Source organism: Mobula hypostoma, chromosome 7, assembly GCF_963921235.1.
Source record: "Mobula hypostoma chromosome 7, sMobHyp1.1, whole genome shotgun sequence".
NCBI classification, from domain to species: Eukaryota; Metazoa; Chordata; class Chondrichthyes; order Myliobatiformes; family Myliobatidae; genus Mobula; species Mobula hypostoma.
This window is the reverse complement of record NC_086103.1, coordinates 155,551,170-155,578,991: the sequence shown is the minus strand read 5'-3', so window position 1 is coordinate 155,578,991 and position 27,822 is coordinate 155,551,170. Positions and strand designations below refer to the sequence as shown.

The window sequence follows — 27,822 nt, the reverse complement described above, 5'->3', positions numbered from 1 at the left end:
AGAGTCTTCCAATTCTTGTTTGGGATATTTTCACCCATTCTTCCTTGCAAAAGGCTTCTAGTTCTGTGAAATTTTTGGGCTGTCTTGCATGCACTGCTCTTTTGAGGTCTATCCACAGATTTTTGATGATGTTTAGGTCGGGGGACTGTGAGGGCCATGGAAAAACCTTCAGCTTGCACCTCTTGAGGTAGTCCATTATGAATTTTGAGGTGTGTTTAGGATCATTATCCTGTTGCAGAAGCCATCCTCTTTTCATCTTCAGCTTTTTTACAGACGGTGTGATGTTTGCTTCCAGAATTTACTGGTATTTAATTGAATTCATTCTTTCCTCTACCAGTGAAATGTTCCCCGTGCTACTGGCTGCAACACAAGCCCAAAGCATGATCGATCCACCCTCGTGCTTAACAGTTGGAGAGGTGTTCTTTTCATGAAATTCTGCACCCTTTTTTCTCCAAACATACCTTTGCTCATTTGCGGCCAAAAAGTTCTATTTTAACTTCATCAGTACACAGGACTTGTTTGCAAAATACATCAGGCTTGTTTATATGTTCCTTTGCAAACTTCTGATGCTGAATTTTGTGGTGAGGACACAGGAAAGGTTTTCTTCTGATGACTCTTCCATGAAGGTCATATTTGTGCAGGTGTCGCTGCACAGTAGAACAGTGCACCACCACTCCAGAGTCTGCTAAATCTTCCTGAAGGTCTTTTGCAGTCAAACGGGGGATTTTAATTTGCCTTTCTAGCAATCCTACCAGCAGTTCTCTTAGAAAGTTTTCTTGGTCTTCCAGACCTCAACTTGACCTCCACCGTTCCTGTTAATTGCCATTTCTGAATTACATTACGAACTGAGGAAACGGCTACCTGAAAACGCTTTGCTATCTTCTTATAGCCTTCTCCTGCTTTGTGGGCATCATTTATTTTAATTTTCAGAGTGCTAGGCAGCTGCTTAGAGGAGCCCATGGCTGCTGATTCTTGGGACAAGGTTTGAGGAGTCAGGGTATTTATAAAGCTTTGAAATTTGCATCACCTGGCCTTTCCTAACGATGACTGTGAGCAAGCCATTGCCCTAACAAGCTAATTAAGGTCTGAGACCTTGGTAAAAGTTATCTGAGAGCTCAAATCTCTTGGGGTGCCCAAACTTCTAAACGGTGCTCCTTTCCTTTTTTTCCCCACTGTAAAATTGTACAAAACCAAAATAATACACTAATCTTGCTTAAAATGTTGAAAAGAATGTTTCATATTTAACTTTATGACTTTTGGAGATCAGTTCATCTTCTACTCACTTAACTATTCACAGTAACAGAAATCCTGACCGGGGTGCCCAAACTTTTGCATGCCACTGTATGACCGTAACAAGAAACCATTAAAATAGAAACTGAAATATCAGATAGTACAAAAATCATATCTTTCATTTTGAAGTATTCCTGAGAACAAATTATAAAATTTTAGGGGCAGAAGCATGCCAAACCATACAACCAACTCATAACAGACTATTATTTTTATTTTATTTGGAGACACAGCACAGAATAGGCCATTCTGGCATTGCCCGAGCAACCTTAGACTAACCCTAACCTATTCAATTTACAATGACTAGTTAACCTACCCAGTACATCTTTTGGATTGTCGAGTGAAACTGGAGCACCTGGGGAAACACACACATTCCACGAGGAAGACATACAGAGGCCGCCGAAACTGAACTCCGAACTTTGACACCCCAATCTGTAATAGCATCATGCTAACCGCTACATCACCATGGTGCTGCCTTTTCAAGATGTTTAAAAATAAGACTACTTTGCCAATGCTTAGACTCTCATAATTTGAAGTGATTTCACCTTGACTGTGGTGCAGAAAGCTGCAAGCTGTACAACACGGGCTCACTGCCAGTACCTGCAAGATTTCAGCATTCAGTTAGTTTCCCAAAACTCTAATCTTGGTCTCATTGGGGAAATACAAATTTAGTTTCTATGGTTTTTAGCAGTTTGCTGTAGTGAGACTTTATGTGAGAAGAAAAAAAAATACCTGTAACCATTGTCAAATTATGGATCGGTTGATTTGCTACTGTCAGTGCCACAAAATTTAGGCTGTTGAAATTGTGGTGGAAACACCATATTCACATCTAGTTGTATATTACTATACTCTGAAATCAAACATCACTTCCAACTTAACTAATTTTGGCTTTAAGTAATTCCTTCGGTGAAAATCTGCAGATCTAGTACGTAGTGCTTGAGGTTTTGTACTACAGCAAAATGGAACTCAGCACATAATCTTTGAAGCATCAATAAATTTAAATCAATGGGAAAAAAAAATCAAAATTTTTACAAGAGATTGCTCATCTCAAAGCCATCCCTAGTTTACAAATACAATATAGACTGATTTAAATTGGCATCTTACTGGTCAAAAGAGGTCTTTGCACTTCTATTCAAGCACTGTACTTTCCTACAATTAAAGGAATATAACCCAGGCCTGAATATATTAAGATCACCTCTGTCAATTCAAAGCAAGTCTGCACCATTGCAGATAAGCCAACGAAATACAAAACCAGTCACTATGCTGGCCAAAAATCTGTTCTTAGATGCCCATTTCCTTAGGCAGTGGGCACTCAAAAGAAAATTATTCCTGGAAACAAAACAATGACATTATTAACCAAAAAAAAGTTACTTTATAGAAATAAAAAACTTATTGCAAAATAGGATGACATTTGGCCCATTGAGTTTGTACCAGCCCTTAATTGCCATTCCTGCTCATTACTTGCTTTCCCTTCAGTGTCTAACTAATCCTTTTTGTGCATTTTCCCATGCCCTTACAAGTTCTAGATCATAATTTGCATATATAGATTTTCTACCCCCATACACCTCTTGTCTAAGATTTTAAACATGTCCCTGCTCCTTGAACAATCTGACAACCAGACCTTTCGTCTTTTTACCAGACTCAAGGAAACTTCTATCCCGCTATTGAAAGGCTGTTGAAAGATCCTCTAGTTTGGCAAGATAACCTAGCTTGTCAATGGCCTTGCACCTGCCTGCCCTGCACTTCTCTGTCACTGCAAAATTTTGCTCTGCATTCTGTTATTGTTTTCCTTTGTACTACCTTATGCACTGTTATAACGAAATGATCTGTATAGAGGGCATGCAAAATAAAATACTTTGCTCTTCCACAGTACTAGACCATAATAAACTACTTTTTCTACATCAGGCTTTTGTTTTTAATCCATCAATTTTGTTTGATCCAAAGGAAACAAACTCAGCTCCTCCTGTTTAATAAAGTTAAATTCTACTAGAACACTTCAGTAAATCTTAGACCATTGCGTACTAGTTAGGTTACTAAAAATGGATGTTTGAGGACAGCAAGTTCCTTGACCACAATTATAATACCTTTGAAAATAAATTAAATCTATTAATAATTTTTTAAAGTATATAAATTATGTAGCTATGTTTACAACTGTGTAAACTGTATATACATATTTTGCATAGGGACTGCAAATACAAAAAAAAATTTAATCACAAGAGATTCTACAGATGCTGGAAAACCAAGGCCACACACAAAATGCTGGAGAAACTAAGCAGGTCAGGCAGCATCTATGGAAATAAATAATGACGGTTCAGGCCATAACCCTCCTTCAGGGCTGGAAGAGGGCGGGGAAGAAGGACCAACTGGAAGGTGATAGGTGAAGCCAGATGAGTGAGAAAGGCAAGGAGCTGGAGAAGGCAGAATCTGACAGGAGAGGAGAGGGGACCATGCGAGAAAGGGAGGAAGTGTGGCACCAGAGGGAAGCGATGGGCAGTTCAGGAGAAGAGGAAGAGGCCAGAGTGGAGAATAGAAGAGAGCAGTGGGGAATAGGAGAGATAAGTGGGAGGGAAGAAAATAGTGGAAGGAGAAATCGAGGTTCATGCCATCAGATTGGAGGCTCCACAGACTGAGTATGAGGTGTTGCTCTTCCACCCCAACTGTGGTCTCAGGGTGGCAAAAGAGCAGGCCATAGGCTGACATGTCAAAATGGAAATTAAAATAGATGGCCTCTGGGAACTTCCGCTTTTGGTGGATGGAGTGGAAGTGGTCCCCCAATTTATGTCTGGTCACACCAATGTAGAAGAGACTGCATCGGGAGCACCAAATACAATAGACAAATCCAACAGATTTGCAGATGAAGAGTTGCCTCACCTGGAAGGACTGTTAGGGGGTCCTGAATGGAGGTGAGGGTGGAGGTAAGTGGGCAAGTGTAGCATATCTTTTTGCTTTTTAAATCTTTTTATTGAGTAAGTATACAAAAAAGGTAAGCCATATAAACATTAATACAATGTTAAAGTATAATAAAATTCCAAAAGGTATCAATACCAAAAAAAATACTACAAACAATGTAATTTAAACATAAGAAACCAAGATAACATAATAGTATACTAAATTTTATATATATCAATGGAAAAAAAGAAAAAACCCCAAAAAAAAACCCACCGTGCAACTAACTAAAAGCAAGGCAAAGCAATGGGCTAACTTGAAACCAAACAGAGTTAAACTTAAAATCACGTCCTCAATCCCGACCTCCATTAAAAACAGTGAAAAAAAAACAAGAAGGGTAAATATTACATTAAATGAAAATATCGAATAAAAGGTCCCCAAATCTGTTCAAATTTAAATGAAGAATCATAAAGGTTACTTCTAATTTTCTCCAAATTCAAACATAAAATCGTCTGAGAAAACCAAAAAAAGGTAGTTGGAGCATTAAGCTCTTTCCAATGTTGTAAAATGCATCTTTTCGCCATTAAAGTAAGAAATGCAATCATTCTACAGGCTGAAGGGGAAAGATTACTAGAAATTTTAGGTAGTCCAAAGATAGCAGTAATAGGGTGAGGAGAGATATCTATATTTAATACCTTAGAAATAATATTAAAAATCTCTCCAAAAAGTTTCCAAAGTAGGGCAAGACCAAAACATATGAGTTAAAGAGGCTATCTGCCCCGAACATCTATCACAGAAAGGATTAATATGCGAGTAAAAACGCGCTAACTTATCTTTGGACATATGTGCTCTATGAACCACTTTAAATTGAATTAGGGAATGTTTAGCACAAATAGAGGAAGTATTAACTAATTGTAAAATCTGCCCCCAATCATCCACAGAAATGGTAAGCCCCAATTCCTGTTCCCAATCTACCCTAATCTTATCAAATGGAGCTTTCCTAAGTTTCATAATAATATTATAAATCATAGCCGATGCACCTTTCTGACATGGATAAGTGTAGCATATCAAGCAACATACACAATATGCTGGAGGAACTCAGCAGGCCAGGCAGCATCTATAGAAAAAAGTACAGTCGACGTTTTGGGCCAAGACCCTTCAGCAGGACACCAAAACGTTGAGTGTTCTCTTTTCCATAGATGCTGCCCAGCCTGCAGAGTTGCTCCAGCATATTGTGTATGTTGCTTGGATTCCCAGCATCTACAGATTTTCTCTAGCTTCTGAAGTGTAGTATATCTGTCGTTTACAGGGATATGTGCCAGGAGGAAGATTAGTAGGGAGGGACGAATGGACAAGTAATCACATAGGAAGCAATTCCTGCAGAAAGCAGAGAGTGGTGGTGGGGTGGGGGGAAACTAAATATGTGTTTGGTGGTTGCGGAGAATATGTTGGATGCATTAGGGTTCAACAGGTATCTGCTACAGACCTATGTTACTTGCCCTATGAAATCCTTCTCATATAAATTAAATGAGATGCTACTTATTCGATTGTACATAGCTCCTTGGACCCACAAAGGAAAACGGGATAATCTTAGTTAACAGCCAAGTTGTCCTGGCATGTTTTTAGAGATAATGTTTTGATTATCATTTTTCATGTCATTTATTGAAGTCAAACGTCTCAGCAGTATTAAGCCAGAATCTTGCTCGACAGCAGTAAAGTTTTCCAGATGTTTACTGCCTCCCTCTCTTTGTCCCAACAATTCACATCAGTCGGCATGGTCAGAGCTTCTACGTCTTTGCCCTCGATTCGGATTCAAGAGCCTAACATACAAATTTCATGTATTTCAGCATCACAAAGAAGTGGTTTTGCATGAAAGGATTTTACAAGGACCTGGAAATAGCAAGTTATGATCTCTACCTAAAAATGACGAAAACCAATTGAACAATAACTTTCCAAGAAATCTGGGTAACTTCCAGGAACGGGAAAAAAAATGTAAGCTAGGAGTAAACAACAAGGCAGTTAGATGTAACTGGAGAGCACTTAAAGAGGTAGATTTTTCAATGTAAACATTATTCAGCCCTGATAACTGACACAATATAATCAATGCTTCTGAATTTCCTGGTTTCCAACTCTCAGGCATCAGCTTGAAATTGGGCAAAGTACTGATTCACTTATTACTCTAATTATTTACAAACTGTATTGAAAATTCTCATTGATCATAGCTACTACACACATTTTGGAACTATTTTAAAATTATAATTCAGGATACGCTCTTAGAACTACAGGCAGCAGTAGCATTTTCTTTTGCAGAAAATTAGTTTGCAGGTATCCAGATTCATTGCAATTTGGATATGAAATTCCTCACTTTCAAGCTAAATCATTAAAATATTTAGGAATGACCCTGCCGAAGGATCTTTCAACACTGTCACAGGTAAATTATGGGCCATTAATCTCAGAGATAAAAGCAGATATGCATAGATGGAATCTTATCCCCTTTTTAAGTTTAAATTCAAGGATAAATACTATAAAAATGAATATTCTTCCTCGGTTATTGTATCTTTTCCGTACTTTACCGGTGGAGGTGGATGATAATCAATTCAGGGAATGGGACAAATGGATTTCCCACTTCATTTGGCAAAGAAAGAAACCTAGAATTCAATATAACACCTTACAGTTAGGGAAGGAAGGAGGAGGTATGGTTCTTCCTTGCCTGAGAAATTATTTTTATGCCTCACAGATAACCCCTCTGTTATATTGGTGTAATATAAGGCTAGATGGAAGGAAATAGAATTTGGATTAGTTGACAGTTTTCCTCTACAGGCCTCAATAGCTGACAGAGGATTGATGGCCCAGTTGGAAAAATTTAGAAACAGTTGGATAAATCTTACATTAAAAGTATGGCAGAAGGTGGTTAATTCATGTGGAATTAATAACATGTTAAAACTCTTTAGATGGTGTGCATATGATACCAAATTCCTTCCCAACAGAGGAGATAAAAGATTTGAGCTATGGATAAAGAAAGGTCTTACAAACTACCTCTCATTTATAGATAAAAGAGTATTACAAAGTTTCCAAATCCTGCAGGACAAACATGGCCTAGAACATAATGACTTTTTTAGGTACCTTCAAGTACGAAACTATGTTAACCAGAGTTGTAGATATACAGACCTATCAACAGTAGAATTAGAATTTTTCAAGATTCTGAATTCGGCTTGCAGCTCAATACCTAGTAAATCAGTTTCTCGAGTATATAATGCACTCTCCCATGCTAAAAATGTAAATACACTGTATATTAAAGAGAAGTGGGAGAAAGAAGCAGGGCTGGTACTTTCAGAGGAGGCTTGGGGGAAAATCTGCAGCTTTCAATGGTCCTCGACTAATTCTTTGACTTAGAGAGAACATTGTTGGAAAAACATAATAAGATACTTCAAGACCCCATATCAGGAAAAATATAAAGATACAAACGTGACGTGTTGGAGAAGGTGCGGCTCCAAGGAGGCAAATCATTTTCATATTTTCTGGGATTGCCCTAAATTAAGTCTATATTGGGAAGGTATTCATAGAACATTAGTTAAGGTACTTAGGTCCCAGATACCTCTGAACTTTGAGACGCTCTATTTGGGGCATGTATTGTTTCTTGAACAGAAGGAAGATATAAAGTTGCTGCAGGCCCTCTTAGCAGCAAGTAAGAAATCAATCACTAGAAAGTGGCTAAATCCAATACCACCTACATTAGAAGATTGGCACGAAATTATCTTGGAAATATTTAAAATGGAAAGGTTGACTTACTCCCTGAGAATTCAAAAAGAAAAATTTTATCAAATCTGGAATAAATGGATTGAATATATAACCCCAATGCGAGCAGATTTTAGATGACTCTCCTAATGATTTATACTGCTCTTCTCATCAACACAGTAATATTGCTAACGTAAGCACTCCTAGTCTAAATGTTTGTTTTTTTTTGGAAAATAGAGAATTAACACAAGTAAAGGGAAAGATTTGGGAAAGGGATAAAAAATGAAAAAATTAAGTAAATAAGTACATAGGGATTGGATAATTATGTCTGCGGGCAGGAGCAAGCATGAATAGGATATAAACACCTACAAATTAGGTGTTTAGGATTAGGATATAAACACCTACAATGGTTGTTACATAGGCTTATATACAACCTTTTGGACCAGTGGAAATGGTCCAGAAGAGTTATATGGAAACTATTATTACCATTTTTCTTAACAACTAATACCATTACTTAGCCTAATAGATTAGAATTACCACAGTACATAATTATCTATTTAAGTGTCTAATTTCCTTTTATATCATCTCAATGTGTACTTAAGAATGTATAAATAATTATAGTTTTATAATATAAAAAAATTGGAAAAGGTTATATGTGTGAAAAAAGTACATGATATTTGTGAATTCCTTATCCAAATAAAAATAAAATTAAAAAAAAAAGAAAAGAAATTCCTCACTTTCTTTTCTCTATTCTGGTTTAAGACGGTGCTGGTAAAGCACAGTGACGAATTGTTGGCAGCAAATACAAGTACTAACTACTTCATTACTCACACTTTTTCTGGTAAACAATCACTGCAATCAATAGGGCTGTCCAACCTGGCATTTTTAGGGTGTGAACTGAAATCTCGAAGGTGCAGGACAGTTGCATCATGGCATACATTGGCTGAATAGAAGCAGCGAGGCACTGAGCCTTGGTGTGGGAAACGAGACAATGGCCGCTGGAGCGAACTTGGAGGCAATTTGAAGAGGCAGATCTGAGGCGAGACAACAGGGCCAAAGCCTAAGGGCAAGGAACAAGCCTACGTTTGACTGATTTAAGCGCTGGGCCAAACCAAATTGAGTCTGCAGGGCCCAGGTTTGAGCCTGAGAGCGAGGAACAACCCGCTGTTTCCGATTGAAGTGCTGGGTCAGATTGAAAGGGTCAGGGTGTCGGGGCCAAGGCGAGAGAGGCCGGTGTTCAGCTCGCTGCTCGGCAAGGTTTACTCATCTAGGATACAGAGAACAAACAGTACACTCCATGTAAATATAAGCCACAGCAGGAGTCTGTTTGTCTGTAGCAATGGGTTTAGTATGCTGAAAAGGTTAAGAAGCTGATAAACACTTTAAAAGGGAGCATTTGAAAGCACCCCCCCCCCACTCTCCTCCCACTGCGTAGCACAATTCTATTACATACACAGTTGTGCCTACCTCTTCTGCTGCAAACTTCAAAACTGCAGTGAAAGGGGTGGCTTCAGGTACACTCAGCCTAAACGACAACCAAAAAGATTTCTTTAAATTTGCAGAATACAATTTAAATTCCATTCCTTATTCAAGCACCTTAACTAACATGTTTGATGCTACTTATGTCACATGAAATGTGAGAGTGAGGAAGGATTAACCTCTGGTCTCCATAGTTGTGTCTATAACAGACCAATGTGAGAAAAATTCAAATTTGCTCATGGAAACTTTAATACAAAATCTACAAATCATCCTTCCCCACTTAGCAAAGAAATTAGGAGATTAGGTCAATGGCAGATGCAATCTCAATGGCTCTCCACATGGCTTTTGACCACCTGGACAACACGAACACCTACATCAGGATGCTGTTCATCGACTATAGCTCAGCATTTAGTACCACCATCCCCACATTCTTGACTGAGAAGTTGCAGAACCTGGGGCTCTGTACCTCCCTCTGCAATTGGATCCTCGACTTCCTAACCGAAAGATTGGTTGTAACATATTGGTGATAACATATCCTCCTCCCTGACGATCAACACTGGCACATCTCAGGGGTGTGTGCTTAGCCCACTGCTCTACTCTCTCTATATCCATGACTGTGTGGCTAGGCATAGCTCAAATACCATCTATAAATTTGCTGCTTCACAACCACTGTTGGTAGAATCTCAGGAGGTGATGAGAGGGCGTACAGGAGTGAGATATGCCAACTAGTGGAGTGGTGCCACAGCAACAACCTGGCACTCAACAGTCTAACAAGCCTGATAGAGTTCTTTGAGGAGGTGACCAGGCATATAGATGAGGGTAGTGCAGTAGATGTGATCTACATGGATTTTAGTAAGGCATTTGACAAGGTTCCACATGGTAGGCTTATTCAGAAAGTTAGAAGGCATGGGATCCAGGGAAGTTTGGCCAGATGGATTCAGAATTGGCTTGCCTGCAGAAGGCAGAGGGTAGTGGTGGAGGGAGTACATTCAGATTGGAGGATTGTGACTAGTGGTGTTCCACAAGGATCTGTTCTGGGACCTCTACTTTTCTTGATTTTTATTAACGACCTGGATGTGGGGGTAGAAGGGTGGGTTGGCAAGTTTGCAGACGACACAAAGGTTGGTGGCGTTGTAGATAGTGTAGAGGATTGTCAAAGATTGCAGAGAGATATTGATAGGATGCAGAAGTGGGCTGAGAAGTGGCAGATGGAGTTCAACCCGGAGAAGTGTGAGGTGGTACACTTTGGAAGGACAAACTCCAAGGCAGAGTACAAAGTAAATGGCAAGATACTTGGTAGTGTGGAGGAGCAGAGGGATCTCAGGGTACATGTCCACAGATCCCTGAAAGTTGCCTCACAGGTGGATAGGGTAGTTAAGAAAGCTTATGGGGTGTTAGCTTTCATAAGTCGAGGGACAGAGTTTAAGAGTCACGATGTAATGATGCAGCTCTATAAAGCTCTGGTTAGGCCACACTTGGAGTATTGGGTCCAGTTCTGGTCACCTCACTATAGGAAGGATGTGGAAGCATTGGAAAGGGTACAGAGGAGATTTACCAGGATGCTGCCTGGTTTAGAAAGTATGCATTATGATCAGAGATTAAGGGAGCTAGGGCTTTACTCTTTGGAGAGAAGGAGGATGAGAGGAGACATGATAGAGGTGTACAAGATAATAAGAGGAATAGATAGAGTGGATAGCCAGCGCCTCTTCCCCAGGGCACCACTGCTCAATACAAGAGGACATGGCTTTAAGGTAAGGGGTGGGAAGTTCAAGGGGGATATTAGAGGAAGGTTTTTTACTTAGAGAGTAGTTGGTGCGTGGAATGCACTGCCTGAGTCAGTGGTGGAGGCAGATACACTGGTGAAGTTTAAGAGACTATTAGACAGGTATATGGAGGAATCTAAGGTGGGGGGTTATATGGGAGGCAGGGTTTGAGGGTCGGCACAACATTGTGGGCCGAAGGGCCTGTACTGTGCTGTACTATTCTATGTTCTAACATCAGTAAGACGAAAGAGCTGACTGTGGACTTCAAGAAGGGTAAGACCACACCAATCCTCATAGAGGGATCAGAAGTGGAGAGAGTGAGCAGCTTCAGGTTCCTGGGTATCAAGATCTCTGAGGATCTAACCTGGTCCCAACATATCGATGTAGTTATAAAGCAGGCAAGACAGCAGCTATACTTTATTAGGAGTTTGAAGCAATTTGGTATGTCAACAAATACACTCAAAAACTTCTATAGCTGTACCATGGAGAGCATTCTGACAGGCTGCATCACTTGTCTGGTATGGAGGGGCTACTGCACAGGACCAAAAGAAGCTGCAGAAGGTTGTAAATCTAGTCAGCTCCATCTTGGGTACTAGCCTACAAAGCACCCAGGACATCTTTAGGGAGCGGTGTCTCAGAAAGGCAGCATCCATTATTAAAGACCTCCAGCACCCGGAGCATGGCCTTTTCTCACTATTACCATCAGGAAGGAGGTACAGAAACCTGAAGGCACACACTCAGTGATTCAGGAATAGCTTCTTCCCCTCCGCCATCTGACTCCTAAATGGACACTACCTCACTTTTTAAAATCTATTCAATATACGTAATTGATTTACTTGTTTATTCATTATTATTATTTTTATTTTATTTATTTTTTTCTCTCTGCTAGATTATGCATTACATTGAACTGCTGCTGCTAATTTAACAAATTTCACGTCACGTGCCGGTGACCAAACCTGATTCTGATTCGAGAGATGAAAGAGATTTGTTTTATTTGCCATATGTATGTCGAAACAGATAGTGAGATACGTTATCTGCAGCAAATCCAATCAGTTTGGATTGTGCTGGGGAGCCTCCAAATACCGCTACACTTTCAGTAGCAACACAGGATGCCCACAACTCACTAACCCTAACCACAAATCCTGAAATGTGGGGGAAGCCAGAACACCCAGCAGAAACCCACGTGCTCATGGAGAGTCCTGGTGTGACCAATGGAAGGCTTTTTTATGAACGAAAAATAATTCTGATTGAAGTTAAGAGACAGAAACGGATGCATGTCAACTCTGGCTGGGTTTACAGGCCATTACTTCCTACAAAGCGAAACCTAACATCATGAATGGCTGTAATGCTTCACTCCCAGATGAGCTCAACCTTTTGTGCTCACTTTGAAAGGGAGAATAAAATTACTCCTGTGCAGCATCTCGTGACCCCGTGATCTGTCTCGGAGGCCAACCTCATAATATTTTACACGAGGGTGCACCCTTGTAAGGCATCTGGTAGGGCACTGAAAACCTGTGCCAACCAACTAGTGGGAGTGTTCAAGGACATCTTCAACCTCTCACTGCTGTAGTCGGAGGTCCTCACCTGCTTCAAAAAGGGCGACAATCATATCATTGCCCAAGAAGAGCAGGGTGAGCTCTCTCAATGATTATTACCCAGTGGCACTCACATGTACTGTGATGAAGTGCTTGAGAAGTTGATCATGGCCAGAATCAACTGCAGCCTAAGGAAGGGCCTGAACCCACTGCAATTTGTCTATCACCACGGTAGGTCTACAGCAGATACAATCTCCTTAGATCACCTGCGCAATAGCAAGACCTAGGTCAGGATGCTGATAATTGGTTACAGCTCAGCAATCGACACCATCATACCCCCAGTTCTAATCAACAAGATCCAAAACCTGGGCCTCTAAACTTCCTTCTGCAATTGGACCCTCACCGAGAAATCACTGCCAGTGTGGATTAGAAATAACATCTCCGCCTTGCTGACAATCAACACTGGTGCTCCTCAAGGATGCTTGCTCAACCTACTGCTCTGTTCTCTGTACACCCACAACTGTGTGGCTAGGCACAGCTCACACAGCATCTATAAATTTGCCGATGACACTACTATCATTGGCTTAATTTCAGACGATGACGAGGTGGTGTACAGAAGTGAATAAATCAAGTGGTGTCACAAAAACAACTGTGCATTCAACATCAGTAAGATAAAAGAACTAATTGTGGATTTCAGGAAGGGGAAGCCAAGGGAACACACACCAGTCCTCATCGAGGGAAGAGCAGTAGAAAGGGGGAGCAGCTTCAAGTTCCTGGGTGTCAACATCTCTGAGGATCTACCCTGTGCCCAACATATTGATGAGAAAGAAAGCGCAACAGTGGCTAAATTTCATCAGGAGTTTTAGGAGACTTAGTGTGTCACCAAAGACACTCGTAAATTTCTAAAGATGTACAGTGGAATCCATTCTAACCGGTTCCATCACCGTCTAGCAGGGAAGAGCTGCAGAAAGTTGTGAGCAAAGCCAGCTCCATTGTGGGCACGAGCCTCCCAAGCACACTTCCAAAAGGCGAAGCCTCAAAAAGCAGCAGGACCCCAATCATGCTCTCTTCTCATTGCCACCAACAAAGGGGTGGTGCAGGTGCCTGAAGACAGACACTCAACATTTCAGGAACAGCTTCGTCCCCTCCATCAGCAGATTCCTCAGTGGACAACGAACCCATGAACACTACCTCACTTTTATTTTGCTCTTTTTGCACTGTTTAATTTTCATATATACTAACTGTAATTTATAGTTTTTAATTATGGATTGCAGTGTACTGCTGCTGCAAAACAACAGATTTCATGACATATACCAGTATTATTAAACCTGATTCTGATGACGTACAAACTCCTTATAGGTAATGGCTGGAATTGAACATTGATTATTGATGGGTTTACAGTGCCAGCTCTTTGCATGTCACAAACCATCCATATATTGCTTCTGACTTTGCACATAATACAAAAAGAAGAAACAGCAGGTATGGGTCATTCATCCTCTGTCATTCAGTAAGATCACAGCTGATCCACCATATCTCTGCAGCTCTTTCTGCACATCACCCAATTTCCTTAACGTTTTGACATTTCTTGAATGTACTTAATTACCTACCTCTATAGTCCTCTCTAATGGGAGAATTCACCCTCTGGCTGAGAATAAAAGTAATATGCCTTTTTAAAAAATTCTTCAAAAAGTTTTGAAGGACCCCATCACATCCAATTTCTGATCAGTATGTTCAATTTGCAACTCTCTCAGCATCAATGCAATTGTTTCCTCTGTAAACCTAGTAATTTCTGATTGTACTGGAAATGAACTAAATTAAAACTAATCCTATATTTGCTAAAATCTTATAACTGTCCTGAACTTTACAACCTTTATCGTAACTTTTAGATAAAAAGCAAATATGGGGATTTCATAAATGGGCAATAACAATATTAAGAAAATAAATTAAAAGATTAAACAAGAGTTGTAATTTAAAATAATGAAGAATACCTCTTACTATAATACAGACACAATATAGGAGTATTCAAGGAATTGAAAGTTACAGTAAGGATGAACAAATATTACACAGGTAAAACTCGGGCCAAGGCTGCAATTTTCAGCTATATTCACTTACACTTTGTATGGCAACTTTGGATCTGATGTCAGTGTGATTTTAAAAGTAACTTTTGACCTAAACAAAAAGAAAGAATTGATCAGTCACAGTGAGCTGCTATTAAGTCATTCTGTTAAGAATACTCAACATGGTACAATTAGACATAAATATTAAAACTGCTGTTCACTGAAATCTGCTATTACAGAGCACAATTGTTGATCTTTACAATAACTTAGTTCACGAGTGTTCTTCCTGAGAACAGTACTGCTAATTAATATCATATGTCATTCTTTAATTCCAACCTGGTCAAATTATACCTAGAAACAATATAATTCTGGTGATCTGAATATTCATGCTTCTTTGTTGCTGGTTTCAGAATTACAATCCCCATTCTTGCAAAAAATACTGATTTTTTCTCTCTTTCTCAATAACATTCAATGCAGTTAAGAAAATGTATGTATAAAATGTATAGAAATAAATACATTTATGTTATTGGTACCTTTGTAAAACAGGATATACTTTAATGTTACAGGGACAGTCCATTATGCAAAGTCCCAACATTAAATAAATGTTTGACAAAAGCAATTAATATAGTGGGGACCAAAATCCAGAGTAGCTCAGTGAGGGAAAAGATAATGATGGAGTGGGAGAGGAGATAGAAAGCTTTTGATTGAATTCTTCATGCAGAAGGTGATGAATGTTCACTAGTGAAGGCAGTGAACACCTATTACTTGATTTTCTGATATGGGACGCATCAACGATATGGGATGAAATCAGAGCATCTAGAGGAAATTCACACGGTCATATCAAACATGCGCAAACCACTCAAATAGCACCAGACATCACTGGAACTAAGCAGCAGCTCTGATAACTGTGCCACTGCTACTTTTGTTCCCTTTTCTCACACTCCTTTCTTTTGCCTACCGAAGCAACAAATCCACACAGCAGATGCCATTTCCTTGGCTCGTCACTGAACTTTAGAACGTCTGGACAGCTAAAGATGCTCAGCATTCAATACCATCCTCCCCTCAAAACTAATCAACAAACTTCAAGACCCTGGCCTCGATACCTCCTTGTGCAACTGGATCCACGATCTCTGCAGTTGCAGACCCCAGTCAGTTCGGATTGGCAAGATCTCTTCCATGATCTGCATCAGCATAGGTGCACCACAAGGCTGTGTGCTTAGTCCCCTGCTCTAACTCACATTACGCTTATGACTATGAGGCTAAGCACAGCTCCAATGCCACGTTTAAGTTTGCTGATGACACCATTGTCAGAGGCCAAATCAAAGGTGGCGACAAATCAGCATACAGGAGGGAGATTGAAAATCTGGCTGAGTGTTGCCACAACAACAACCTCTCACTCAATGTCAGCAAGACCAAGGAGATGATTATTGACCTCAGGAGGAACCAGCCAGTCCTCATCGGAGCATCAGAGGAGGAGAGGGTCAGCCACTTTAAATTCCTCAGCATTATTACTTTGGAAGACCTTTCCTGGGCCCAGCAAGTAAGTGGAATTACAAAGAAATCACAGCAGTGCCTCTACTTCTTTAGGATTTTGTGAAGAGTCTGCATGACATCTAAAACTTTGACAAACTTCTACAGATCTGTGGTAGAGAGTATATTGACCAGCTGCATTAGTCTGGTAATGGAAACACCAATTCCCTTGAAAGGAAGATCCTACACAAAGTGGATACGGCCCAGTCTCATCATGGCTAAAGTCCTCCCCACCGCTGAATAGATCTACAAGAAACAATGTCACAGGAAAGCAACATCCATCATCAGGGGCCCCCAGCACCCAAGTCATGCTCTCTCCTTGCTACTGCCATCAGGAAGAAAGCACTCTCAGGACTCTCACCACCAGGATCAGTAATAGTTATTACCCCTCAATCATCAGGCCAGGATCAGGAATAGTTATTATCCCTCAATCATCAGGCTCTTGAACCAAAAGGGGATAACTTCACTCGCCCCATCATCAAAATGTTCCCACAACTTATGGACTCACATTCAAGGACTCTTCATCTTGTGTTCTCGATATCTTTTGCTTATTTGTTACTATTTCTTTCTTTTTCTATTTTCAATTTGTTGTCCTTTACACACTGGTTGAACAAAAGACAGATGGTCTTTCATTGACTCTAATGGTTATTATTCTATTATGGATTTATTGAGCATGCCTGCAAGGAAATGAACCTTGGGATTTTATATGGTGACATACATATACATTGAGTTTTAAAACTTTATGGAAGGAGGAGGACAGGACAACAGAAGGATGAATTATATAAGTCTGAAAGAAAGTGATGGAGAATAAGTTCAGAGAAGAAACCTTTAAAGTGTCATTTGGCACATTTGAGTGATCAGATATTTGGGCAAGGCAAAGAGTGTGGGGGTGGGGAGGTGATACAGGATTCAGAAAGTAGGAAATACATGGATTGGGAAAAGTTAATTCAGAGACAAGTGACTAAACAAATAGGATTTTAAGTGTGACAAAAAGGGACCCAGGTCCACAGTATAATTTTTTCAAATTGCATTCAGAGCTCAGAATATCGTCCACACTACGGAGACCAATTACAGATTGGGCAATTATTTTGCCGGCCACTTACACATTCCACATTGACCCAACATTCTGGTTGCCTGTTACAATAATACCTACCACAGTAGGCTACAGTACACCTTAAGCCTACTGTCTTAAGGTATAACACGTCATTTTCCTATACAGCAGTGTGTAGACCAGCCCAAACGACGAATTAATCAGTTACGGATAATGATTATACTGCCCATTCATATTTCAGACCCTCTCTGTGCATGCTTTAGTGCCCTATAATCCTCATTTTTTGTTATTTAAATTATTCTTCTTTCATGTTCTTTTCTTCCCTAGTTACCTACTCCCCCACCCCAAGCCTCCTCGACGATGGATCCTAGCGACACGCCAGCTGGCAGTTCATTGCTGGGGTGTTTACCGCTTTAAACATAAAAGCCGAACAATACACCCGTCCGGAGTGACTGACTATCCTTTGCCCATCCCAGGCGGCCCGCCAGCCCCACGGTACCGAGAACAGGACAGGCCAGGCCAGCCACTGCACTCACTCACTCACATTTTCCCACCCGGTCACGGCGCCGAGCTGCGGAGGCCGGAAGTGGTCGCGCTATTACACGTCACCAGTACCGGGAGGACCCCGCCGTGGACGTCAATGTCACCACCCGACTGCGGATGGAAATTCAAAACCCAATTCACCGGTTTGGCCGATTTCTATTTGACTAAAATTTCCGGTGCCGCTGCTGCACTTCTTTCGGAAATGCCATGTTCAGCAGGCATCTCTCTAGAAAGCTAAGCTCTTGGAGGGAAAGCGAAGAGAAGATGGTGGTAGTGAGTCATTTGGATTGTGGCGGTTCTTTGGCCGTCTGATAACTGCTCTTCCTTTGACTTCACGTTGGAATTACTTATCTGAAGGTATAGGTGTTAAACCTGAGGCATCCACGTTGTTGTTTTACCAACTTAGTTCACTCGTTTGCATCAGCTGCTTACAGACAAGGCACCGAGCAGCACACAAAGGAGGAACTCAGCGAGTCAGGCAGCATCTATGGAGGGAAATGTTTTGTAACTCCAAAACATAAAACTAATTAAAAGAAAAATAGAGGAGCCGAGAATGTAGGGCTGAGTGCCACAGGACACTGTTGCAGTCCTTTTAAGGATTTAACAATTGCTATAACAGGTTCCTGCCAAACCTGGCTGCTGAGTCCACCCCGTCAACTCATTACTGCAGATCGGGAAGAAATCACATTGGACAAAGCAGTGTGAGGTGGCTTTCAGAAAAGTAAAGGAAATGGTGACATAGACACTGTACTCGCACATTATGATTCACATCATCCAGTGAAACTCAGTTTATGGTACATGTGCAGTGATGTCAGATGTTGTGAGTGATGTAAGTGAATGCCCCGTAGCCTTTGCATCATGTTCCCCTACTGCTGCAGAGAAAAACATTAGAACATTTAGAAAGTTTTTGACAAGAACAGGCCATTTGGCCCAATGAAGCTTGCCAAATTCCTATTTACTTAGTATGTTGAAATAACTTTCAAGTTTAGATTTGAACGTCTTTAAGGTACAAATCTCAACTACACAACTAGGTAGTTTGTTCCATGTGTCCACAACTCGCTGTGTAAAGAAATGCTTCCTGGTGTTAGTCTGAAATCTCCCTTTAACCAGTCTTCACCTCTGGCCCTGTGTCCTCATTGATGGATTAATTTTGAAGTAGCAGGTGGCATCCATCTTCCTTAGTCGCTGAATGATTTTGAACACTTCTATCATGTCTCCTCTCATTTTACGTCTACTTAGACTAAAAAGATTAAATTGTTTCAACCTTTCTTCGTAGTTCATACCCTGCAGACCTGGAATGAGTCTTGTTGCCCATCTCTGAACTCTCTCCAGAGCCTTCACATCCCTCCCAAAATATGGAGACAAAAATTGTACCCAGTACTCAAGGTGTAGCCTCACAATTGCATTATACAGCTTAAGGAGAATGTCTCTAGACTTAAACTCCATTGAGTGCATTATATAGCCCAACATTCTATTAGCCTTCCTAATCACTTCTGTGCATTGTCTCGATATTGATAGTGATGAAATTATGCACAGATTAACAGAGAGGCCTTGAGTCTGGTTTGGGGTGTAAGACATTTCAACCAGTACCTTATAGGAGAGAGTTTACCCTCATTACTGATCATCAACCACTAGTGTCCATTTTCAATCCACAGAAGGGTGTTCCACTAACAGCAGAGATGGGCTCTGTTTCTTGGAAGACAGAATTACAAGATCAAATTCACAAGGACAACCAACCAACCGCTGTTGAATTGTCCCACTTATTACGCAAGTATTACTGAAATACTAAATACACAACATGGACAGTGGCTGTTTTGGGTTGGGACCTTTTATCTGTGCACATTGGTATCAGTACTGGGAAATCTCCAGATTATGAACAAGAGTTTCCCAGAATTTTATGTAATTTCCAGGCCATTCGAAATACTTTGCCCAAGTCAATCTCACTCAAATCAGTGAGCCAACAACTAAGCTTCGATTTTCAGCAAATAAGCAAACTGCTAGAGTCCAGGTGAACGGTCTCAATCTGAAAGTGTTGACTCCTCCATTTTTTCCCATAGATGCTATTTGACCTGCTGAGTTTCTTCAGTGTTTTGTGGAGAAACTCAGCAGCTTGATTAGCACCTGGGGCAGTGGTGGGGGGGCGGTGAAGGGATTTCTGATGTTTAAGTTTGAGATCTTGGTCTCAACCCAAAATGCTGGTAAATTGTTTCCTCTACAGCTGTCTAACCTGCTGAATTCTGCAAGAAGTTTACTTTTTTCCCATTTTGCAGCACCGCAGTTCTTGGTATCTCACAGAACAGCACAGCACAATACAGGCCCTTTGGCTCATGATGTCGTGTCAACCTTTTAACCAGCTCTAAAATCGATCTAACCCTTCCCTCCCCGATTTCCATCCATTTTGTTTTCATTAAATGTCCTTAATGGGCCTTTCAGCCAATGGGCATCAATTTAAACCTGTGGCCTACACACGTCAATCTCTTATGCCCCAGGGACTTTTTCCCTGGAGTTTAAGAGGCTGAAGGTGAACTTGTAAAAGTTTGTAAAATAATGAGTTGCACTGGTAGGACAGATAGTCACAGTCTTCCCCCAGTTTGAGGGAGTCTCAGACATAGGCCTAAGGTGAGACGGGAAAGATTTTAAAGCAACCTGAAAGGCATGTTTTTCATGCAGAGAGGGGTGGGTATGTGGATTGAGCTGTCCTTCTGCCCTCACGATGTCTATAACCCACCATTCTCTACACATTCATGTGGCTATCTGAGAACTTATCAAATGACCCCATCATATTTGCTCCCACTACCACACCTGGCAGGGCATTCCTGATACCCACAACTCTCTGTTTAAAATAACTTGTCGCCTATGTTCCCTCTAAGCTGTGCGTGTGTGCGCGTGCACACAGTTTTTCAACCCGCGCACAAAGGTAATTAATGTGCAAACAAAAGGTTAGTTACCTAAAATAACGTAGTAATTAATAATTATAGTTATTGAAAATAATCTTTTAGCTAAATGTTTCTGTTAACTAGTTAGTCGGTTTTTCAAATACCACAATGCATGTCACTAATTTATGTCTTGTCACCTTTCCTGTTTCGGTTTGTACAGCTGCATCACAGCGGCAGCCATCTTTGACAGACAGTGTTCTCATCGTAAAGTTTACAAAGATCTGTTTCAAATCCTATATGTAGTTTACTAAGCTTTTACTGAAAAAGATCAGTCAAATGACCCTGCGGCTAAATACAGTCACAAGAAATTGATAAACATCACATACAAAGTAGCTTTACAGATTTTAAGCGATGTCTTTGATGAACTGGCTGCACTGTGCAAGATTCTGTAAAAGAGTGGCCTGACACCGATTGATTCACTTCATTTTGCGCGAGGCAAAATTAACAGGATAAGAAAGCAGTATCTGGGAGACAGTGTTTCGTGGAGTGACAAAGTTAAAGTTTTGCTAAGCCAACAACGTGAAGAAAACATCACAGTAGATACAAGTTCACTGTTGACTTTTATAAATAGTCTTTGTGTTCATTTGGAAGAAAGGTTTCCTGAAGATCAGGTACAAGAATGGTCGGCTTTTGATTTCTCCGCAATTGCAGATTGTGACTTCACATTTGGCGATGAACAAGTTAATGCCTTATGTCTAAAATATCATGATTTTCTAGCTGAAAATACTGTAATGGTTAGACAGTTTAACGATTTCAAATTTTATGTGCAAGAAAAAATTAAATCCAAACTGATTTCAAACTTTGCTCAAATGGTGGCATTTGTACTTCAAAATGAACAGTTTTGCGACCTTGCACAGTTGATGGACATTGGGGGAACCTTTCTTGCATCTAGTGCGGACTGTGAGCGAAGTTTTAGCATAATGAATCAACTCCAAAACAAGCTGAGAAACCGTTTGTGTGAATGTCATTTGGATATATTAATAAGAATCAAAAGCTATCAATTAGATGGAAGTTTTATTAGTCTAGATAGAGTTTACAAAGAATGGGTAAATGCCAAAGACAGGAGAGAGAAAAAAAATAACTGAGTGACTTAAATATGTATGTTATTTTGTTGTTATTCTGTGCAGTTTTATGTCAAAAATTTTGCAAACCTACATAAACTGTGCCATGTGTGCATTCAGTGCACACATACTTTTGTCACAGGAAAAAATTTGCACAACATAAGATTTTTGCGCACATTGACTAATAAAAATTAGGGGGAACATTGCCTGTCACGCACATCTTTGAACTTACCCCCTCACCTTAAATGCATGGTTCTAGTACGGGACATTTCGACTCGAGGATAAAGATATCAGTGTCTATCTATGCCTCCCATAATTTTATAAACTTCTGTCAGGTCTCTCTTCAGCCTGTGCTGCTCCAGAGAAACACAAACCAAATTTGTGCAATCTCGCCTTATATTGTCTAATCCAGACAGCATCCCAGTAGACCTATTATGCACCTTCTCCAAAACCTCCATCCACTTCCTGTGGTATGGTGACCAGTCGTGTATGCATTCTCATCCAGGAAAAAAATCACCCTTTTGCCTTTGCATTAAATTTCTAATGCATTCTCCTTATTAAGGCGCAACTTCTTCCCCAGCCTCCATGGTCTTTGCAATCAAATAACTTGCATCCCTGCTTTGCTCAACTGACCCCTAGGCACCAAGAAGTTTAGTTCAAAGAGTAATAGAGTTACAGGGCACTACAGCACAGAAACAGGCCCTTAGGCCCATATAATCTGTGCCAAACTGTTAGTCTGCCTAAGTTGGATCAATGGGAATATTACAATCGAACCCTCATCCATCACTACCACTGGCAGCTCGTTCCACAGTCGCACTGTCCTCTGAGTGAAGGTCCCCTTCATGCTCTGCTCAAATATTTCACCTTTTATCCTTAACCTGTGACCTCCAGCTCTAGTCTCACCCAGCCTCAATGGAAAAGCCTGTTGGCATTTACTCTATCTATACTACTTAATTTTGTATACTTCTGTCAAATCTCCCCTCATTCTCCTAAACTCCAGGGGAAAAAGTTCAAAGTACATCTATTATCAAAGTACATATATGTCACCATATACAACCCTGAGAGTCATTTTCCTGTGGACATACTCAATAAATCCATAATAGAGTAATAACCATAATAGAATCAACTGGGTGTTCAACCAGTGTGCAAAAGACAACAAACTGCAAATACAAAAAGAAAGAAAGAATGAATACGCAAGCAGTAAGTATTGAGAATGTGAGATGAAGAATCCTTGAAAGTGAGTCCATAGGTTGTGGGAACATTTCAGTGACGGGCAAGTAAAAGTTGAGAGAAGTTATCCCCTTTGTTTCAAGAGCCTGATGGTTGAGGGGTATTAACTGATCCTGAACTCACTGGTGTGAGTCTTGAGGCTCCTGTACCTTCTTCCTGATGGCAGTAGCGAGAAGAGAGCATGTCCTGAGTAGTGGAAATCCCTGATAATGGATGATGCTTTCCTGCGACAATGCTTGGTCTAGATGTGCTCGATTGGGGGGAGGGCTTTACCTGTGCTTTACAGAACCATATCCACTACTTTTTGTAGCAATTTCCATTCAAGGGCAAGGATGTTCCACACCAGGCTGCAAAGCAAACAGTCAGTATACTCTCCACTACACATCTATAGGTATCTGTCAAAGTTTTAGATGTCATGCTGTATGTTCACAATCTCCTCAGGACATAGAGGCGCTGCCTTGCTTTCTTCATAATTGCACCTACATGCTGTTTCAACCTATTCAATGTTTCCCTATAACTCAGGACTAAGTACTGGCAAAATCCTTGTAAATTTTCTCTGTACTCTTTTAATATTATGGATATCTTTCCAGTTTAAGGTAAACATCAGTGGAAAGGGAAACAGCAACTAACATTTCAGGATTGAGAGCCTTCAGAGTTCTAATGAATGCTCCTGGAAATGATGCATTAACTGTTTTTATTTCTACAAGTGCTGAGTGTTCCCAGCATTTCCTGTTTTTATTTCAGATTTCCAGCGCCTGTTGTGTTTGGTTTACATTTCAAAATCTTTGTTCTCATTTAAAAAACTTGTCCCACCTTGTCATCCTACCTAATTTACTCCTTTCTGCACGATCAACAATTGGTCTTAACTTCTACATTTGATCTGCTTTAGAACATTTATCTGTGATCCGCCAATATACCTTGTGACGAGAATACACATAGGTTAAGATGTTAGCTGTCCTGTGCTGGCACCAGTGGGATCAGCAGTTGGTCTGCCACCTGTCTTCAGGAGAGAGAGAGGTAAGGAAAACAATGGAGCAGCATTTGGAGATGTTAATGAAGGAACGGGAGAGTTTAACGGAAGGAGAGCTGTCAAGATCGGCTCCCCCTTTGAACCCTGAACTGTTTGAAGTGATGGACAGGCGATACCCCAGCAGGGGGATAAAAAGGGACAGGTTCGCTAAGGCAGGACACACACGACACCCCGAGGTAATGAGACCCTGGAAGCGGTGCATCTCCCACAAGTTGGTGGGAAGTTTTGGACGGCTGGTCGCGGGATCAAGCCATAGACGCACAGGGTGGAAAGGCACGATCGGTGGGAACCTGGTGTGTGTCCACCCTTGCCTGGGTGCCAAGTTCACCGCAGAGAAACGATCGTATCTGGAAATGGAAGGGTCACGGTCGGTGACCTCAGATGACATCACAAAGGGCTCGCATGAAAGCTGACTGCGAAGAATATCGAAGGTATGTGTGGAAGCCGTTTGAATATTCATTCGTTTTGCTCTCTCTCTCCTTCCCCCACACTGTCCATCTCCCACAGCAGCGATTACTGCGAACTGAACTGAACTAAACTGAACTGAACTTTGCGTCACTTTGAAACTGGTCATTTACCCCTAGGCAACGATAGAGCTTGATTGATCCTGTTATCTTAATTCTGTGTACATGTGTGTTTATCATTGCTGAACTGTTGCATTTATTATCCTTTTGATTAGAGTACTGTGTTGCTTGTTTCTTTAATAAAACTTTCTTAGTTCTAGTAGTCCAGACTCCAACTCAGTGATCCATTTCTGCTGGTTTGGCAACCCAGTTACGGGGTACGTAACAACATATACTCATCTTTCTGGTTACAGGAATTCTCTTGTAATAAACCCATGAGCTCTAACCAATGCTTTACTGTTTTTTGTTTAGTAAATTCATCAGTGTATAAATCATCAGAAAATGTGTGTGGTATCAGAATTTAAGATAAAAATTTCCAATTGAAGTAAGGAATAGATTTTAAAGTCTAGAAATAGAATCTGCTGAAGATGATAGCAATCATGTAGAAATGAAATTTAACTCTCTAAAGGGTGCCTTGGTAGAATCAGCAAAGTCAGTGATTCCTAAAACAGAAAAAAGCACAAAGAATAAATGGATGACAGATGAAATCAAAAATCTAATGGAAGAAAGGAGACGGAAGAAAGCAAATCCTATAGAATATAAGTCCTCAGATAAAAAAGTTAAAAGCTTATGTCAAAAAGCCAAAGAAGAATGGTTAAACCAGGAATGTGAGCAAATAGAAAGAATCCCCATTACTGATCCAAAAAGGTTACATCAACAAATCAAGAATATCACTGGTAAAAAGCTCCTCTGTTCTTCAGTTGTATGTTTGAAAGCAAAGGACGGTACCATTATCGTGGAAAAAGATAAAATTATGAATAGATGGACTAAGTATATTCAGGAATTCTTTGAAGATGAACGAGGTGAAAAAACAGAAATTAAGAAAAACATTGAAGGTCCAAGTATTTTAAAATCTGAAGTTTGTAATGCAATAAATAAGATGAAGAAAGGAAAGGCAGCAGGTCCTGATGAATTAGCAATAGAACAAATTATTACCTTTGAAGATTATGGAATTGAAAAACTTACTGATTTAATCAATGACGTTTATGAGACTGGAATAATACCAGAAGAGATGAAAAAATCAGTATTTATCACTCTTCCTAAGAAAGCTGGAGCAATAGAATGTGAATTACATAGGACCATAAGTTTAATGAGTCATATCACCAAGATACTTCTAAGAATTTTGATGACAAGAGCTAAAAGTAAGATACAAGCTGAAATAGGTGAAGAACAATGTGGTTTTGTGAAAGACAAGGGTATAAGAAACGCAATATTGATGTTAAGGATACTATCAGAACGAGCTATTCAAGTGCAAAAAGATTTGTTTGTTTGGTTTATTGACTACACAAAAGCATTTGATAAAGTGAAGCACAATAAGTTATTTGAAATATTACAGAAAACTCTAGATCTAGATTCGAAAGACCTCCGCCTAATCAGAAATCTGTACTGGGAACCAACTGCTGCTGTAAGAATAGATGGAGAAGTGAGTCAGTTTACGAAAATCAAGAGAGGCGTTAGACAAGGGTGTGTTTTCTCCCCTGAGATTTATTTAGTGTGTACAGTGAAACAATATTACAAAAAATAAGAGACATCTTGGGAATCAAAGTTGGCGGTGAAAACATCAATAATTTCAGATATGCGAATGACTCTGTGTTAATTGCAAGTACGGAAGAAGAACTACAAAACTTAATTGATATAATTGTTGAAGAAAGTGCAAAAATGGGTCTATCTATCAAATGCAAAAAGACAATGTATGATGATATCCAAAAAGAAGAAGAATCCTATCTTCAGGCTGAGAATAAATGGGGAAAACATAAAACAAGTACAGAACTTTTGCTACTTAGGAAGCTGGGTGACATCGGATGGCAGGTGCAACATAAACATCAAAAGAAGAATAGGGATGGCAAAAGACACCATTACGAGAATGAAGAGTATACTGACCAATACTAAACTAGGCATGACAACCCGCCTCAGAGTACTGAAATGTTACGTTTATCTGGTTACGTTATATGGCTCAGAATGCTGGACAATATCTCGTAACATGACGAAACGAATTGAAGCAGTAGAGATGTGGTTTTTGAGGAGGATGGAAAGAATATCATGGATGAAATGAATATCTAATGATGTCATAAACAGAGCAAACACAAAAAGAGAAATAATGTATGAGATCATGAAAAGGCAACATAACTTCATTGGACATATGATTAGGAAAGAGTTAGAATGCACGGTAATTAAGGGAAAGATTGAAGGGAAGAAAGCAAGAGGAAATCAAAGACAAATGATGATGGAGACAGCAGCCAGAGAACTGGAAATGAATACCAATGAATTGATCCACTTGACCCGAAACAGGAGTGTGTGGGCCATGGCAATCAAAGCTCAAACTGGGCACGGCATCTGATGATGATGATGACGATCAGAATTTAGCCACGATTCACTGTAATAGGAGAAACAAATAACCTGAACTGATAGAATGTAATCAGCTAGAAAACAATGAAAATTGGAAAAAAATGCCAACTCACGCACTGTGCGGAATGGCTAGGTTTGTGAGGCACACACAAAATGCTGGAGAGGAAGGAATTAATAGGAGAGGAGAGTGGACCGTAACAGAAAGGGAAGGAGGAGAGGATCTATGGGGGAGGTAATAGGTAGGCAAGTAGAGGTAAGAGACCATAGTAGAGAGTAAAAGAAGAGGGGAGGGAGAGAGAATTTTTTTTACTGGAAGGAGAAATTAGTATTCATGCCATCAGGTTGGAAGGTACCCACTGTATAAGGTGTCACTTCTCCACCCTTAGGATGATTTTATCATGCAAGAGGAAGCCATGGATCAACATATCAGAACAGGAATGTCTAGCCACCGAGAAATTCCACTTTTGGCGATGGAGCAGAAGTGCTCGATGAAGTGTTCCCCAATTTACGATGTCTTGCCAATGTAGACATGGCCACATCATGAGCACCGGGCACAGTAGATGACCCCAGCAGATTTGCAGGTGAAGTGTTGCCTCACTTGGAAGGACAATATGGGGCCTTGAATGGAGGTGAGGAAGGAGGTGAATAGGCAGGTATAGTACTTAGGCTGCTTGCAGGTATAAGTTCTGGGAGGTAGATTAGTGGGGAGGGATGACTGGACAAGGGAATC

General features: G+C 40.3%; 1 protein-coding gene across 1 annotated transcript in view; it reads right to left on the bottom strand.

The window, feature by feature from the left end:
- ufm1 (ubiquitin-fold modifier 1) overlaps window positions 1–17,921 on the bottom strand; it is a 36,600-nt gene extending 18,679 nt beyond the window's left edge. The window contains exons 1-3 of the mRNA XM_063054367.1: window positions 17,868–17,921; window positions 14,798–14,854; window positions 9,376–9,433 (exon numbers count right to left, since the gene is read on the bottom strand). Of these exons, the coding sequence (XP_062910437.1) occupies window positions 9,376–9,433; window positions 14,798–14,854; window positions 17,868–17,869 (117 nt within the window). The 5' untranslated portion in view covers window positions 17,870–17,921. The remainder of the gene's footprint in view (window positions 1–9,375; window positions 9,434–14,797; window positions 14,855–17,867) is intronic.
- Window positions 17,922–27,822: the final 9,901 nt, after the last annotated feature.